The sequence below is a fragment of the Natator depressus genome, chromosome 14 (genome assembly GCF_965152275.1).
Source record: "Natator depressus isolate rNatDep1 chromosome 14, rNatDep2.hap1, whole genome shotgun sequence".
NCBI classification, from domain to species: Eukaryota; Metazoa; Chordata; order Testudines; family Cheloniidae; genus Natator; species Natator depressus.
In genome coordinates this window covers 48,209,212-48,227,231 of record NC_134247.1, presented here as the reverse complement: position 1 = coordinate 48,227,231, position 18,020 = coordinate 48,209,212, and the positions used below count along the sequence as shown (strand labels likewise).

At 52.4% G+C, this 18,020-nt stretch overlaps 1 protein-coding gene across 1 annotated transcript; it reads right to left on the bottom strand.

Moving 5' to 3' along the window:
• Positions 1 to 1,223: 1,223 nt before the first annotated feature.
• KIFC1 (kinesin family member C1) lies at positions 1,224 to 17,659 on the bottom strand. The gene is given in 19 exon segments (XM_074971986.1): positions 1,224 to 1,419; positions 1,510 to 1,585; positions 1,831 to 1,904; positions 2,182 to 2,321; positions 2,497 to 2,635; positions 2,715 to 2,882; positions 3,006 to 3,179; positions 3,263 to 3,379; positions 4,598 to 4,723; positions 4,896 to 5,063; positions 5,932 to 6,109; positions 6,204 to 6,370; positions 6,372 to 6,400; positions 6,512 to 6,556; positions 12,307 to 12,360; positions 12,507 to 12,615; positions 12,724 to 12,868; positions 17,233 to 17,292; positions 17,538 to 17,659. Coding segments are annotated over 17 exon segments (1,944 nt in total). The 5' UTR covers positions 12,859 to 12,868; positions 17,233 to 17,292; positions 17,538 to 17,659; the 3' UTR covers positions 1,224 to 1,374.
• Between the last annotated feature and the right edge of the window lie 361 nt (positions 17,660 to 18,020).

Below are 18,020 nucleotides of genomic sequence, written 5' to 3'. Positions count from 1 at the left end.
AACCTGCGCTTCATTAGCCATCTTTCCCTACATCACAGGGTGTGCTACCTACTACAGAGCAGCAAGAAAGAACACATTTGGCTAAAACAAGCTTTTTTCCCCCCCTCACCTGCAGATTATAGTGATCTCAGCCCAAGCAGCCCTGGAATGTCATTCCTTCCGAGGACATGCTCAGTTGAGACATAATATCGACTTGGTGTCTAACAGAATGCAGTAAGAAGAGCATGGAATGGATTTTATTAACACTGTTGAGCTGCTTGTGAATGATTTTGTGACTACACACACCTGGGCATGCACGCACACTGTGTGTGTATAATTCTCTGTTGCATTCTCTGGAAATTTTATTCAGAGACATTTTTGACTCCTTCTGAGTGCTTAAACAGCTACATCTAGCAACTTCTCAAGGTTTGTCTGGTGACTTCCTCCTACGTGGAGTTGGCAGCACTGCTCAGGGGGTCAGGTAGAGACGATTGTTCCATTTAGGGAGAGGGGCTGGACTGGACCCGATGAGCTGCCATACAACATGGAGCTCTACAAGGCTCAAACCTTTCCTAGCACCGCCCAAGCCTGCTTAGAGCGCACGCATGGCTTGAATAAAGCCGAGTGACAAGATGGCATCTGACAGCTGTGTTTACACATGTGCTGCTCAGACTCTCCCAGAGAAGATGGCACTCCCACTCGGCAGCCTATGGTGGGTACCTTTCGTGCCTGCGCAGTTTTGTTCCAACCATCAACAGGGCCTATTGCCCTATCCTGTGGCAGCTATTTTGGGCTCTCCACCGCCAGTCGCGTGTAAACTGTACAAAAATATAGCAGCCACTAATGGCTGTGTACGGAAGCAGGAACGGCCACTGGTGCACGCTCAGCAGAGCCCAGTCGTGCTTGCCGCAACTTACAGGGGAAAGCGGGACCGAGCCTACGCTCCTGAAGACGAACAGCTGTGACCTCCCCTCACAGACATGCAGCGGCCCTGCCCTTGAGTGGAGCTGGGGGGCATAACTGCCGGGGGCAGGAGAAGCTGGCAGTGGAATGGGGAGATTGAGCAGCTGGATGAACAGCAAAGAGGACCTCACACAGGGAGGGCCATGTCCAGAGTGACCTGGTTCTGGCTGATAACAATACAGCCAAGGCCCAGCTGATAGCCCACTGCACCCACCTTGCAGCTTGGACAGCTGGGTTTCCCCCAAGTGCATGCAGCCAGCAGCTGTAAAAGACATTTTATTTCCAGCACTCATGCTGAGTCCATACCAGTATTAAAAACAAGACGCAAGATAAGCCACACACGCCACCCCACAGCCCCGGTGGGGTGCAGAAAGCGTTGCTCCCACAGGGCTCCAGCCGCACTGTGCAGCCAAGCCAGGATGGTGACACCTCTCACTTCCTGTTGGCCTGGGCTGTTCCAATGACACACTCGTTCACCTGGAAGGGGGAGAGATGGAGTTGAGTGGGAAGCTGCGGCATGGTAACCCCCTTCCATCTGCCTCAGCCACACACCAGTCAGTCACTTACTTTGCTGGCAAAGCGCAGGGAGTTCAAGGACTCTGACAAGTTCTCCTCCAGCGGAGAGATGTTCACAAACATCAGCCTGGGGGCATTGGAAAGGGGAGGAGCAGAGGTTAGAGGAGCCGCAGAAGCCCTCTTCTGGCACTACCCCCAGCACCTGGTGTCCCTGCACATTCCCTTCCTCTTAGACTCCCTCCACACCCTGTCCATACAACGTCCCCCATAGCCCTGCCCTCCACCTTGATGCTAAATCCTTCTCCAAAACATCTCCGCCTCATCCCTCCCCCACACTCCTACTATTCCCACTGCCCCCCCATTGTTACTCACATCTTAGAGTTGCCCCCCAGCGAGTTCTGCAGCAGGTAGGTGAGCTTGCTGTTCCTATAGGGTATGTGGGGCTCCTGCAGAGTGGAAGACAGGAGTCAGCTCCCCACTGTCTATGAGGAGGGGGCATGTTGGTACCCCTGGACAGGGAGATTCCATACCATGTACCTCAGACAGCCCCCAGCCTCACTGTGGCTCCCCTATACCAGGCAGGGAAGGGCTGGGGGAGAGGGAGGGGGCAGTGAGGTGCATGCAGGTGGTATGTTACGTTGCTTACAGCACTATGACCACTGGCCCTGGGGAAAGAGGGGAAGAGACTGCTGATAATGGGGCATGGGGTGTCCTAGCTGTTACCTTGTTGGAAAGCGCCATGATGACCAGTCCCAGCGTAGAGAGGCTAGTGTTGATGGCTTGGGTCTCCCTCAACCGCTCCCCCTTCGAGAAGGACTTGTCCAGCCGCTCGCTGCCTGCCAGGTCCACCAGGCTTAGCACCGCTTCAGGGAAGGGAGAGGGAACGGATATGAGACAGGTCTGGGAGAGGGCACCTCACCCAGCTCTCCCACATATGGCAGGGCAACCACACCACAGGTGGTCCTAGCAACCAATGCTCCCCCAGCTCTGCCTTCCAGTTATTCTCTGGCAGCCCCAGCCACCACCTGCCACACTCACAGACACTGTGAAGGTCCCGGCTCCGGTTCCAGCCCTCAATGCGCAGCTGGAAAAGGCTGTGGCTGCGGGAGGAGCGGTCGTTCAGAGCCGTCTTTGCCACGGAGCGGTTGGCCTTGGCCGTTTGCAGTAGCTTCAGCACCTGGGGGATGCAGGTGTGTCGGTGGGGTCAATACAACTCCTAAACCCGCTGGCTCCAGCACACCCACGTCTCAGCTCACCTCATCCTCGGAGTCCACAGGCACATAGCGGAGGTTCGGAACATGCAGCTCCTCACTGCTCTGGCTGACCCGCTTGATCTCCAGTTCGGCGCCCCGCTCTGGCCGCCCCACCAGCAGGTCCCGCAGCGACTCATTGTAGATCTCCAGGAAGTTTGCCGTGAAACGGTACTGGGGTGTGTGTCGGAGACAGAAACAACATCAGAACCATGAGATTGTGGGGGGGACCAGGTATGCTGCCAGAGCCACAGGGTTGGGGGCAGTCATGAAGGGCAGAGTGGGATGCTCACTCACCTGCCAGCCCTTGGGCTCCAGTTCCCGTGCGCCCTGGAAGACCTGCCGCACGGCCCGAGGAATTATGCCCATAGTCTCGGGGCTCATGTCGTCCGGCCCCTCCATGGTATAGGTCTTACCGCTGCCTGTCTGCCCATAGGCAAAGATGCATACATTGTACCCATCCAGAGCGGACTGCAGGGAGGGAGAAGGAAGTGGTCATTATGGGAGTAACCCCCAGACTCCCAATCCCCCAAGTCCTGTGCCCCACTCTGTACCTGCACCAACAGCGCAATCTCTTCAAACACCTCCTCCTGGGAGCAAGCAGGGGAGAACACCCGGTCAAAGATGAAATCATATTTCACATCACCCTTGCGGTCACGCCCAAAGTGGGACTGTGGGGGGAAGAGACAGACATGTGGGTCAGACTATAGGACTCATTCCCAGGACCCCAGGCCTGGACTGGGGGAATAGACAGCCGCCTCTGATGGGAAGTCCCCAGAGTGGTAATGAGGGGCAGTGATTGCAGAGGGTTCTTTAAGGGAAGAGGTGGCTGTGAGGACCTGCAGAGGGTCCAAGCCAGGCAGGGTGAAGGGGCGGTTCAATAGCAGGTGAGATTCAGCACTGGTGGGTGCAGGGTGATAATGGAACTACTTGGTTGCTCAGCTGATTTTGAGATTAACGAACCCTTCAGAGGTGGCCCCAGGTTTCTAACGTGCTACCAGAAAATTGGGGGGGGAATGAGGTTTATTGCCTCTCCATGCATCATCTGTGGCTGTTACTGGACACGCTGTACAGATCTGGCAGCCACACTTCAAAAAGGATAATGACAAACTGGGAAAGGTTCAGAGAAAAGCTACATGATTTGAAGGCTGGAAAACCTGCCTCAGTAAGAGACTGAAGGAGCTCCCTCTATTCAGTTTATTGAAGGGAAGGCTCAGAGGAGACTTGATCATGGTCTCCACATACATATATGGATATATTTGAGAGCAGAAGGCTCTAAGCTAGCAGACAGAGGCAGTAGGAGAAGCTGAAGCCAGACAAATTCAGGCTACAGATAAGATGCAAGTTGTTAACAGGGAAAGAACTAGCCATGGGAAGCACTGCCCCAAGGGCATTGCAGCAGGAACTCTCTGTCACTAGGAGTCTCATGCATAAATGTCTGTGCACCATCTACACTATGATTCACCCTCCTTCAGATGTTCATGAGCACAGACCTATGGCCTGTTGCTCAGAAAAATGCTAGCTCCTAGAGGTGTGAAAAGGCTGCTCTCGAGGCAGCAGGCCCAGCTGGGCTGTGAGGTGCCAGCAAGGTTTTCAAGGCCCCAAGCACAGGGGCCCTACATTTAAGCAGCAGCACATCAGAAGCAAAGTCAGCCCCTCCTTGGCTTGGGGCTGAGGTGGATGACTTAGGATCCCTGCAGGGGGAATTGCCCAAAGCTAGCACCCGTGTAGTGTGCAAGTTGTAGATTGCACCAGCATTCCCCAACTTAACCACACTAATGCCATGTCCAAACAGTGACTGCCCTGAATATCAGCCAATGCACAGCCAGAGGGCTGGCCATGGCCCATCACATAGACAGGGCTAGCTGTGCCCCAGCCCCTGGATTCACCTCCTCCACTTTGGAGAGCACCAGGGCCTTGTTGTCCTGCAGGGGGAAGTGCAGGTGCTCCAGTCCCGTTTGCCTCTCCTCCCAGGCCAGCAGGGGGCGCACACGGCAGAACACACGGATGTTACCCTGGGGATAGGAGACATGTCAGTCCAGTGTGGGGAAGGTTGTCCCCAGCTCCCATCAGCTGTCCCTCGCAATCCTATCTTCTTCCAGCCCTCACCCCCGCCCTCCTGCATGGTGTCCTGCCCTAATTCCCTCCACCTCCCTGAGGTGGGGCAGAATGAGAGCTTCCTGTCACCTTGAGCTCCTGCACCAGGTTATGCAGCCTCCTCCTCTCCATCTCCAGATGGTGCAGCCGCTCCTCCTGCTGGGTCATGACCTGCAGCTGGGCTGCCACTTGGCCTCTCAGCTCCTTGTTCTCACACTCCCTCTGGGCCAGGCCATCCTCCACCAGCTTTAGCTTCACCTGGAGCAGGACCAGGAGTTCGGGGTTACTGCTAGAGACTTGCTTCGAGTTCTCGGGATACCACAACACACACGCCCCAGGCCCCCATCAGGAGAGACAACAGACCAATGTCACACGCCATGGGTCAAGCCAGCACATGTGACTCCCAGCTGCTAACTGACAGACTTGCTAGACATGGAGTGTAGCTGATAACCTGGTCAAAGAAAAGCTGTTGTGGGAAATGCATGCAACGGTGAAGAAAGCAGTGCTTGTTTGCAGTGCAAGTGAATCAAAGAGGCCCAACATTAGGGCCAGGATTTTAAAAGGGAGTTGGGTGCCTGAACACTGGGGAAAGGTTCCTTTGAAACACCCTGCAAGGACAGCAGTCACTTTATGGAGATGCAGCACTCTCAGCAAGGCAATAACTAAAGCAGAACAGCCAGACACAAGAGTAAGTCCTGAAAGCAAGGTGGGGTTGTGACACTGGCAATAAGGGAATTTCCAGGAGACTGGAGCAGAGCACAGTGTTGTCCCAGCAGGTCTATGTAAAGCCTTCATAAGGTTGAGTTGTTGCTATAGGAAACAAAGCTTGTGTCTGGGAGGTGCATATTGAGCCCATGCATGGAAGCTGCACCAGCTGCTGCGTAAGGCCTGGTCCCTCTGAGCAGAGCATGCAGATGACCCAATGGGTGCATAACCTGTCTACTGGACAGGAATCTGACAGGGCACAGCTAGGTTATGGGTACAGCATGTTATGGGAGATCCTAGCACAGGCACCAAGAGCTGAGCTTTTCTCCTGGCCCCAGCCACACAACCTGGATCGGCCTGGCTCTGGCTCCAGTGGGAGAGGTTAACATCACATCTCCCCCCTTCCCAGGATCAGACCCACCTCTCTGGTCTCCAGCAGGGATGACAGGTCTCGCTTGGTCCCCTCCAGCTGCCTGATGGTCCTGCTGTGGCTGGTGACCTGCTCCTCCAATTGCTGCTTCAGGTCTGACAGCTCCATCACCTTGTGGAGCCTCTGCTGTGCCTGCTCCTGGCAAGTGTGCAGTGCAGAGCTCAGTGTGCTGCAGAAGTAGGGGCATGGTGAGATAGGGCAGGAGTCATTCCCCCCAACCAGAACGATTAGGATCCCTCCCCCTCAGTCCTCTGGCTTCTCACCTGACCTGGCTGCTCAGTTCCTGGTTCTGAACCACCTGCTCCTGCAGCTGCCTCTTGAGTTGCTGGTTCTCCCCATCCAGTCTCTGCACCTTGTCCTTGTAGCTGCTCACCTTGGTCCGCATATCACTCAACTGGCCCTTCAGGTCCCAGGCTGCCCGCTTCTTCCCCTTCGTTCCCTGCAGCTAGGGCAGGGGCTGCTGTGGGGAGAAAGGGGGAGGCAGGTGAGGTTGGAGCCAGCAGGGCTATCCCTCTCCCCATCCCTGGCTTCACCCCTTCTTGACACCAAGTCGCTCCTGCTGCTGCCTTACCCATCTTTGGAACTGCTGCCACAGGCACTGGCCTCCTGACGATGTCTGCAGAGGGAAAGGGGAGAGCACGTGTCATGGAGCTACAGGTCCGTGCTCTTGAACAGTTCCTGGAAGAATTCCTTCAGTGTGTCAGCCCCCTTAGGGTCTCTCACTCACTAGTGTAGGCCTCTTGGCTTCATTGCCTCCTGGACCCAAACCTCAGAGCCTTCAGCACCCCTCCTTCACACTGTGAGCGCCCTATAGTGACTCCACCCGAGTTGGAACCCGGGAAGACTTGCACCCCAGCTCCCTTGATCTTAGGTGACTCTCAGCCAGCAGTGTAAAAGCAGAAAGGTTTATTAGATGTCTGGAACACAGCATAGCACATCCTTAGTTAACACAGACAACGGAAAGTTTGTCAGGTGGATCTGGGTCGGTCCAGAGCCCTATAACTCCTCTTTAATCCCAGACCAGAAGCTTCTTTCCTGCCTCCAGGAGCCCGCACATAACAACCCCACCTGCCCGCTCCCTAGTCCTTTGTCCTCGAGCTGGTCATACCCAGCTGGCTTCCTAAGGAGCGTGGGCCGTCCATGGTTGTTTATTGCTAGGTGTCAATAATTGGAGTGGCCATTGTCTTCTGAGAATTTCCATGGGCATGGGGCCCCAACCAGCTGGGCATTGGTCCCACCTGTATCTCTGGGTTGCTGCAAAGGGTAAACAATCTTTCCTCCTCCCCCACCCCCCTGACCTAGTTAACTACACACCACATAGGGGAAACTGAAGCAAACACAATATTCATCCAAAATATTATGAATAACTCCCACTCCTTCACAGCAAATCATGGGGTCAAGCAGTTGTGAGTGGCTATGAGAGGAAACAGAGAGCTGACAGAAGGGCAGACTTGGAAACTCTGAGCAAGGAAAATGTCTGCTGTTTGTAAGCGCACTGTGCAAGGAAACAGGACACACTGAACATTTTTGTAAACTAGGGGGTCCACACTTCATAGCTCTTGTAGGCTGAGGTCCGGTACGCCCCAGGGGTCCTTGCATCTTTCTGTTCACCCTCCTAAGCTCCCTGTGTACTACCTCCCATCCTCCTTTTCGGAACTCCATGCAACTCACAGGGTTGTGTGTGCTCCCTTTCCACTATATCACAAGGGGTTGTCTCCCCCCATTTTGGGGTCCCACCCATTCTCACCCCCATGGCAGGGGCTGTTTACCCATTCTCCCTCCATTGCAATAACTCTGTGGGTGTCCCCAATCCCCTCTCTCCCCATGCCAGGAGCTGTGTGCACCCCATGACAAAATGTAATATTTTATGTGCCTCAGTTTACCTCTGTACTTTACATTGCTAGCCAGCAGGTGCAAAATAATTCAAGAGCTGCTCTTGGGGCAGAGCAGGAGATGGGAGGCGTTGTGTCGTGTAACTGGCTAGTGTGGAACAGATGGGTGTTAAAGGACCAGCTGGAACTGACCCATATCAATGGAGGATGCACCAAAACAATGGGAGCCCCAAGGACAGAACATGGCACTTGGCAAATTGACAATTTAGTCACTGAAACCATTCAGTATCTGACTCTCTGCCACCACCTGTCAGACAGCCACAGGGTCTGGTCTATACTCCCGCCTGTAACCAGTCCCTTTGGAATAACCCCTTTAGTGTGCTAGACCCCAAGGACCCACACACTCTTCTACAGGGACAGGCCGTGGCCTCCAAGAATCCAAAACAGTGGACTTGTCTACACTTAAAATGCTGCAGCTGCACCCCGTAGTGCTTCAGTGACAGAAGAGGTTCTCCCACTGCTGTAGGTACACCACCACGCTGAGAGGCAGTAGCTATGTCAACAGGAGAATTCTCCCATCGACTGAGCACTGTCTACACCGGGGGGTTAGGTCAGTTTTACTGCATCGCTCTGGGGTGTGGATTTTTCACACCTTTGAGCAATGTAGTTATACCAACCTAATTTGCTAGCATAGACCAGATCTGGGCTTTTGTGGCTCACTATAGCAAAACCAGCCAAGCCAGACTCCCATGGGAGACTTGTACTATACCCCTTCAGGGTGCAATGCTTTCAGTGAGTATTTGCAGTGACACCAGGCAGCCTTACCAAAATGAGGTAATGTATTAGTCAACCGCCCCACATAATCTGTAAATCCTTCCATTAGCCTTTATACTAAGACAGAGTTCAACCTGGCTACCACCAGGCCAGGGCACCCTAGAGCCATGCTATCATTAAAGCCAACGTGGCTGTCCCTGTCCCTTGTCCCAGGTGAGAGCTGCACCGTTTCTTCCAACAGCCAATTCTTATCCCCAAGACATCGACCCATGCTGAGATCACATGTTCCACCTGCTGGAGATTCCTGTGGATAAGTATCAATTGTTCAGTTCTTGCGGCTCCCGTTGTCTTGGCGCATCCACCATTGATATGGATTGGGTTTAAACCAGTCCTTTAAGGACCCATTCATTCCACCCCAGACAATCACGTGGCAATACCTCACCTCTCCTTTTCCCCCCCAAGAGCATCTTTCTAATCCTTTTACACCCACCGAATAGCAGTGCAAAGTACAATGGGAAACCAAGGCATACAGAGGAATCAAAAATATCACAGAAAATGCCCACTTCATTGTCAAACACCTCCATTATTTGTCTTCTGTCCATCTGGGAGATACTCAGGGTGTAAGTTATTGGAAGGAGGAACAGAGATGAGCTGGGGTATCAATATGCTGGAAGGGTTTCATGGGTGCTCACTGTGACACTGTATGGAATCTGGGGGACACTTTAGGATATTATGAATACCAATAGTGTAAAATTGCAATGAGTTATGCCAGATATGCCATGTAAGATATCTGCAAAAAATATCATCATCATCATCTCAGGCAAATCATATGTTCGTATCACCTTTTGTATTATGAGTTATAGATATGTCTGTCTGTCTGTATTTTAAACTTGGGCTATGCTTCTGGGTGACACCCCCAGACAGTTTGGAATCGGCCCGATAGCCCATTAAGGGCCATCTGCTATACAACTGACCCATTGAGAGAAGGCAGAGGATATTCCTTCCGACTCAGCAAGGCATATATAGGCATGCCCATGGACAGAAAAGGCTTCCAAGCCATGTGTTGGGCAGCTTGTGTTTGAAACAATGGAAGCACAGGCCGCATGGAAAAATACTATAAAAGGCAGCTACATCTTCTCCATTTTGTCTTCAATCCTGCTTTTTACTTCTGGAGGAACTTTGCCACAAACTGAAGCTCTGAACAAAGGATTGAATGACCCGTCCAAGCTGAGGATGTATTCCAGAAGGACTTTCAAGCCAGCAAACTCACCATTACTGCTAGGTTTCAGAGTAACAGCCGTGTTAGTCTGTATTCGCAAAAAGAAAAGGAGTACTTGTAGCACCTTAGAGACTAACAAATTTATTTGAGCATAAGCTTTCATGAGCTACAGCTCACTTCATCGGACGCATTCAGTGGAAAATACATTGGGGAAATTTATATACATAGAGAACATGAAACAATGGGTGTTACCATACACACTGTAACGAGAGTGATCACTTAAGGTGACCTATTACCAACAGGAGAGCGGCCGGGGGGGGGGGGGGGGGAGGGAGAACCTTTTCAAGTGATAATCAAGGTGGCCCATTTCCCGAAGTTGACAAGAACGTCGGGGGGGGGGGGGAGGGGGGGGAATAGTTTTACTTTGTGTATTGTAGTTATAAGAATGCTCTCTACGATACAACCGCATTTGCTCCAACCCCTCAGACAGAGGCAAAACACCTACAAGATCTCGATCAAGCATTCTTACAACTACAATACCCACCTGGTGAAGTGAAGAAACAGATTGAGAGCCAGAAGAGTTCCCAGAAGTCACCTACTAAAGGACAGGCCTAACAAAGAAAATAACAGAACGCCACTAGCCATCACCTTCAGCCCCCAACTCAAACCTCTCCAGCGCATCATCAAGGATCTACAACCTATCCTGAAGGACGACCCATCACTCTCACAGATCTTGGGAGACAGGCCAGTCCTTGCTTACAGACAGCCCCCCAACCTGAAGCAAATACTCACCAGCAACCACACAACAGAACCACTAACCGAGGAACCTATCCTTGCAACAAAGCCCGTTGCCAACTGTGTCCACATATCTATTCAAGGGACATCATCATAGGGCCTAATCACGTCAGCCACACTATCAGAGGCTCGTTCACCTGCGCATCTACCAATGTGATATATGCCATCATGTGCCAGCAATGCCCCTCTGCCATGTACATTGGTCAAACTGGACAGTCTCTACGTAAAAGAATAAATGGACACAAATCAGACGTCAAGAATTATAACATTCAAAAACCAGTCGGAGAACACTTCAATCTCTGGTCACTCGATTACAGACCTAGAAGTGGCAATTCTTCAACAAAAAAACTTCAAAAACAGACTCCAACAAGAGACTGCTGAGTTGGAATTACTTTGCAAACCGGATACAATTAACTTAGGCTTGAATAGAGACTGGGAGTGGATGGGTCATTACACAAAATAAAACTATTTCCCCATGTTTATTCCCCCCCTCCACCCCCCACTGTTCCTCAGATGTTCTTGTCAACTTCTGGAAACGGCCCACCTTGATCATCACTACAAAAAGGTTCCTCTCCCCCCCCCCCCCCCCCCCGCTCTCCTGCTGGTAGTAGTTTACCTTAAGTGATCACTCTGGTTACAGTGTGTATGGTAACACCCATTGTTTCATGTTCTCTATGTATATATATCTCCCCACTGTACTTTCCACTGAATGCATCCGATGAAGTGACTGTAGCTCACAAAAGCTTATGCTCAAATAAATTTGTTAGTCTCTAAGGTGCCACAAGTACTCCTTTTTTCATTACTGCTAGGAACCTGATATATGGACTTTAAAGTCTTTGTACATATGTGACTGCTTTACCATCTCTCTTCGTGTTCTTTTTTTGTTTTAATAAACCTTTAATTTTAGGCACTAAAGGATTGGCTGACAGTGTGGTATTTTGGGTAAGATCCAAACCCATACTGACCTGGTGACATGGCTGACCCTTTGGGGTCAGAAAAACATTTTGTGTATGTGAGCATATATAACTTCTCACTGTACTGGACCTAGGTGCTAACTGGGAGCCAGAGAACTGGAATGCAATAAAGGGGACTGAGTGATTTTTTTTTTGCTTCTTGATTACCAGTGTGGAGGGGGAGGGGATCATAAGCACAGTTTGTGACTGGTTGGGGAGTTTAACTTCAGTGTTACACACCAGTCTTGGGAGTATCTGCTCTCCCTTTTGCAGCCTTCCCTGACCTTGGCATTTCCAGCGAGGGCTGCCCTGGGCACCACAGGTCACACCAACAACCAGCAGTTTGATCTGTAGGCAATTCCAGAGGTGCTAGAGGATGTGGCTGTGTCAAAACAATGGCAGGGACTCCACGGGCCCTACATCCCCCATCCCCCCAGCTTTCAGTTTTCTGGTTTCATCCAAAGTCACTAGGGTTCTGGCCACTGTTGCCCCAAACATTCCCCCAAATCTTGGAACCAATCAACTATGGCATTCAGGAGTATTGTATTTGACAGAGAAACGCAGTTGAGCTGAGCGCAAGCCTCACAGCTCCCCATGGAGAGGGCCCAAAGGGGAGGAGGCCTGGGACTTCCAGCCAGCAGAGGCTGCTCAGCTCTCTAGTAAGTACCACCCACCAACAGTCTTCCCAGCACTGGGTCCCACAGAACTCTGGATGACAGTGCTGGGTTTGGCAAGTGGCATAAGGTCACAAGGAGCCTCTCCCTCAGAGTGAAAGCCTCAGTCCCACAAATACCTGCGACTGAGGCTGCTGGGATGGTCAGTCCTGGTCGGAGGGAAGCCCGGTGGCCTGTGGTGGACATGAAGCATCATCATTAGCAGTGGAACATCTGACCGCTTGTGCCAGCTCCCTGGTCTCATGAACACAAAGGTCCCTGCATCCTGCAGGCAAACATACCCCACATTCCCTAGCACACACCCTTCCCTAGAGCTCACCTGCTCTTTGTGTCCTGGGTACTGCAGCTGCTGCTGAAGCCTTGGAACAAGTGGTGGCGATGGAGGCTGCCACCCTCCTGGTTGGTACAGGGAGCCTTCGGGCACGTTTCTAGTGGGAGGGGAAGAGAGGAGACAGTTATTGGGAGCAGAGCCCTGGAGAACAGGGAAATGAAGTGGGTCAAGAAATCACCTTTCACATCTGCCTGCTGCATCTCACCTGTTCGGTTGGAGGCTGATTCTCATCACTGTGCCCTCGCTTGGCCCTCAAGCCAGGCACAGGCAGCGGCAGCTGGGAAAGGGCCTTCCCTGCAAGCGGCACCTGCCGTCCATCAGCGTTCCCCTTCTGCTCCATGTTGGGACCTCTGGGAAGGAGCAAGGGGGCTTGATCAGTCATGTGTTATACAGACACCCCAATGCCTGTGTGTGCGCCCAGAGCACAGTGAGCTCCCCCCATGCACACCCCATCGCACCAGCCCCTGCCATGGTGAGACAGCAGAGCAGCTCACAGCAGGAGTTTGCCTGGGAGTTTGCAAGATGTAAGCCTCCCTGGGCTCACTCCAGGCGAACGTCTCTGAGGAAGCTCATAGTAGGTAGGTGATATGGAAGGGGGGGGGTTCAGCTGTTGTGACCTGCACTGGATGTGCCATGTTTGTCTTTCTTCCACAGGACAGAAGCGGCTTTGTCTGTACAAAGTGCAAGCTGGTCTCCATATTGGAAGAGAAGATTGAAGGTCTGGAGCAACAGATAACGACCCTGCGTTGTATACGAGAAACTGAGGATTTTCTGGACAAAACTCAGGATAGGCTTCTAGGGGCACAAAGCTCTAAAGATATAGAGCAGGTTGCACAGAGGAGCCAAGAGGCCAGTGAAGAAGCTTGGCAACATGTGACCTCCAGAAGAGGTAAGCGGAATGTCCGGGTTCCAGTAACACAGACACAGGTAACCAACCGCTTTCATGTTCTCTCCACAGGTACCATTGCGGAGAGTGGACCAGATGATATGTCTGGGGGGAGAAAGCAGAAGGAGACTCCGCTGGTTGGAAGGCATGAGATGCTATGTCCTGAGGTTGGGGGTTCCACGACCACCACTCCCAAGAGGAGAAGGTGGGTGGTGGTGGTCGGGGACTCTCTCCTCCGGGGGACTGAGTCATCTATCTGCCGCCCTGACCGGGAAAACCGAGAAGTCTGCTGCTTGCCAGGGGCTAAGATTCGCGATGTGACGGAGAGACTGCCGAGACTCATCAAGCCCTCGGATCGCTACCCCTTCCTGCTTCTCCACGTGGGCACCAATGATACTGCCAAGAATGACCTTGAGCGGATCACTGCGGACTACGTGGCTCTGGGAAGAAGGATAAAGGAGTTGGAGGCGCAAGTGGTGTTCTCGTCCATCCTCCCCGTGGAAGGAAAAGGCCTGGGTAGGGACCGTCGAATCATGGAAGTCAACGAATGGCTATGCAGGTGGTGTCGGAGAGAAGGCTTTGGATTCTTTGACCATGGGATGGTGTTCCATGAAGGGGGAGTGCTGGGCAGAGACGGGCTCCATCTTACGAAGAGAGGGAAGAGCATCTTTGCGAGCAGGCTGGCTAACCTAGTGAGGAGGGCTTTAAACTAGGTTCACCGGGGGAAGGAGACCAAAGCCCTGAGGTAAGTGGGAAAGCAGGATACCGGGAGGAAGCACAGGCAGGAATGTCTGTGAGGGGAGGGCTCCTGCCTCATACTGGGAATGAGGGGCGATCAACAGGTTATCTCAAGTGCTTATATACAAATGCACAAAGCCTTGGAAACAAGCAGGGAGAACTGGAGGTCCTGGTGATGTCAAGGAACTATGACGTCATTGGAATAACAGAGACTTGGTGGGATAACTCACATGACTGGAGTACAGTCATGGATGGTTATAAACTGTTCAGGAAGGACAGGCAGGGCAGAAAAGGTGGGGGAGTAGCACTGTATGTAAGGGAGCAGTATGACTGCTCAGAGCTCCGGTACGAAACTGTGGAAAAACCTGAGTGTCTCTGGATTAAGTTTAGAAGTGTGTGCAACAAGAGTGATGTAGTGGTGGGAGTCTGCTATAGACCACCAGACCAGGGGGATGAGGTGGATGAGGCTTTCTTCCGGCAACTCACGGAAGCTACTAGATCGCATGCCCTGATTCTCATGGGTGACTTTAATTTTCCTGATATCTGCTGGGAGAGCAATACAGCGGTGCATAGACAATCCAGGAAGTTTTTGGAAAGCGTAGGGGACAATTTCCTGGCGCAAGTGCTAGGGGAGCCAACTAGGGGGGGCGCTTTTCTTGACCTGCTGCTCACAAACCGGGTAGAATTAGTGGGGGAAGCAAAAGTGGATGGGAATCTGGGAGGCAGTGACCATGAGTTGGTTGAGTTCAGGATCCTGACGCAGGGAAGAAAGGTAAGCAGCAGGATACGGACCCTGGACTTCAGGAAAGCAGACTTCGACTCCCTCAGGGAACAGATGGCCAGGATCCCCTGGGGGACTAACATGAAGGGGAAAGGAGTCCAGGAGAGCTGGCTGTATTTCAAGGAATCCCTGTTGAGGTTACAGGGACAAACCATCCCGATGAGTCGAAAGAATAGTAAATATGGCAGGCGACCAGCTTGGCTTAATGGTGAAATCCTAGCGGATCTTAAACATAAAAAAGAAGCTTACAAGAAGTGGAAGGTTGGACATATGACCAGGGAAGAGTATAAAAATATTGCTCGGGCATGTAGGAAAGATATCAGGAGGGCCAAATCGCACCTGGAGCTGCAGCTAGCAAGAGATGTCAAGAGTAACAAGAAGGGTTTCTTCAGGTATGTTGGCAAAAAGAAGAAAGCCAAGGAAAGTGTGGGCCCCTTACTGAATGAGGGAGGCAACCTAGTGACAGAGGATGTGCAAAAAGCTAATGTACTCAATGCTTTTTTTGCCTCTGTTTTCACTAACAAGGTCAGCTCCCAGACTGCTGCGCTGGGCATCACAGAATGGGGAAGAGATGGCCAGCCCTCTGTGGAGATAGAGGTGGTTAGGGACTATTTAGAAAAGCTGGACGTGCACAAGTCCATGGGGCCGGACGAGTTGCATCCGAGAGTGCTGAAGGAATTGGCGGCTGTGATTGCAGAGCCCTTGGCCATTATCTTTGAAAACCCGTGGCGAACGGGGGAAGTCCCGGATGACTGGAAAAAGGCTAATGTAGTGCCAATCTTTAAAAAAGGGAAGAAGGAGGATCCTGGGAACTACAGGCCAGTCAGCTTCACCTCAGTCCCTGGAAAAATCATGGAGCAGGTCCTCAAAGAATCAATCCTGAAGCACTTACATGAGAGGAAAGTGATCAGGAACAGTCAGCATGGATTCACCAAGGGAAGGTCATGCCTGACTAATCTAATCGCCTTTTATGATGAGATTACTGGTTCTGTGGATGAAGGGAAAGCAGTGAATGTATTGTTTCTTGACTTTAGCAAAGCTTTTGACACGGTCTCCCACAGTATTCTTGTCAGCAAGTTAAGGAAGTATGGGCTGGATGAATGCACTATAAGGTGGGTAGAAAGCTGGCTAGATTGTCGGGCTCAACGGGTAGTGATCAATGGCTCCATGTCTAGTTGGCAGCCGGTGTCAAGTGGAGTGCCCCAGGGGTCGGTCCTGGGGCCGGTTTTGTTCAATATCTTCATAAATGATCTGGAGGATGGTGTGGATTGCACTCTCAGCAAATTTGCGGATGATACTAAACTGGGAGGAGTGGTAGATACGCTGGAGGGGAGGGATAGGATACAGAAGGACCTAGACAAATTGGAGGATTGGGCCAAAAGAAATCTGATGAGGTTCAATAAGGATAAGTGCAGGGTCCTGCACTTAGGATGGAAGAATCCAATGCACCGCTACAGACTAGGGACCGAATGGCTAGGCAGCAGTTCTGCGGAAAAGGACCTAGGGGTGACAGTGGACGAGAAGCTGGATATGAGTCAACAGTGTGCCCTTGTTGCCAAGAAGGCCAATGGCATTTTGGGATGTATAAGTAGGGGCATAGCGAGCAGATCGAGGGACGTGATCGTTCCCCTCTATTCGACACTGGTGAGGCCTCATCTGGAGTACTGTGTCCAGTTTTGGGCCCCACACTACAAGAAGGATGTGGATAAATTGGAGAGAGTCCAGCGAAGGGCAACAAAAATGATTAGGGTCTAGAGCACATGACTTATGAGGAGAGGCTGAGGGAGCTGGGATTGTTTAGTCTGCGGAAGAGAAGAATGAGGGGGGATTTGATAGCTGCTTTCAACTACCTGAAAGGGGGTTCCAAAGAGGATGGCTCTAGACTGTTCTCAATGGTAGCAGATGACAGAATGAGGAGTAATGGTCTCAAGTTGCAATGGGGGAGGTTTAGATTGGATATTAGGAAAAACTTTTTCACTAAGAGGGTGGTGAAACACTGGAATGCGTTACCTAGGGAGATGGTAGAATCTCCTTCCTTAGAGGTTTTTAAGGTCAGGCTTGACAAAGCCCTGGCTGGGATGATTTAACTGGGAATTGGTCCTGCTTCGAGCAGGGGGTTGGACTAGATGACCTTCTGGGGTCCCTTCCAACCCTGATATTCTATGATTCTATGACCCTCTGGAGGGGCAGGACCTGGTTGGTGCCCATAAGTGGGGACCAAGCAAACTCCTTCCACACAGGGAGTCCCAAAGCCCATAGGAGCAGATTCAGCACCTGTGCCCTGATCATTCCCCCCAAGTCACACTCACCACTGCAGCACTCTCCCTGGCCTGGGCGGAGTAGCTGGCGTTCTGGGCTCTGAAGTGAACCTGTGGGGAGAAGGGGAGATAGGCAAGTGAATGCCATAGGTGGGGGGAGGGGAAACAGGAACTTCCCCGGCCCAGCCCCACCCATCTGCATCGCCTCTGCCCCTCCACTGCTCAACCCGCCGTGCTTCAGAAACAACCCGACCTGACCTCTCTCCCTCCGCCCGGGGAGTCCAGCTCGCGCGCGCCGCCGCCACCACCACCACCCCACCGGGGAGGGGGACAGTCCGGTCCCGCGCGCCCCTCACCAGCGATCGCCTTGGCTGCGCTAGTTTAACTCTTCTCAACCTCTTCCGACGCCCTGCGTCGTTCGAATTCAAACCCCCCCACTGAGCCACTGCCCGTTGGCTGTCTAGCTCTCAGCTAATTGGCTGGCCGCTTCCCTACGGCCCCTTCCCCTTCGAAATCCAACCAATCAACCGCTTTCACCTCCTCGATTGGCCGGCTCCTCCCGAGTCCCGACCAATCGGCGGCCTCCTCTTACCAACAACCCGCACGTGACCCAGCGGAGCTGTCGCTGTGTCCGCGCTTCTGCAAGGACGGAGGCTAGTACAAGGCACGCGCCAAACGGCCAACGGCAGCCTGGAGGCGGGGCTAGGAGAGGGGGAGGAGCAAGGGGCCGAAGCGGGGGAAGGGGCGTGGCAGGAGTCTGGGTGACAGGGGCAGTGGGGGCGGGGCAGGAGTCTGGGTGACAGGGGTAGTTGAGGGGAGGGACAGGAGTAGGGGTGACA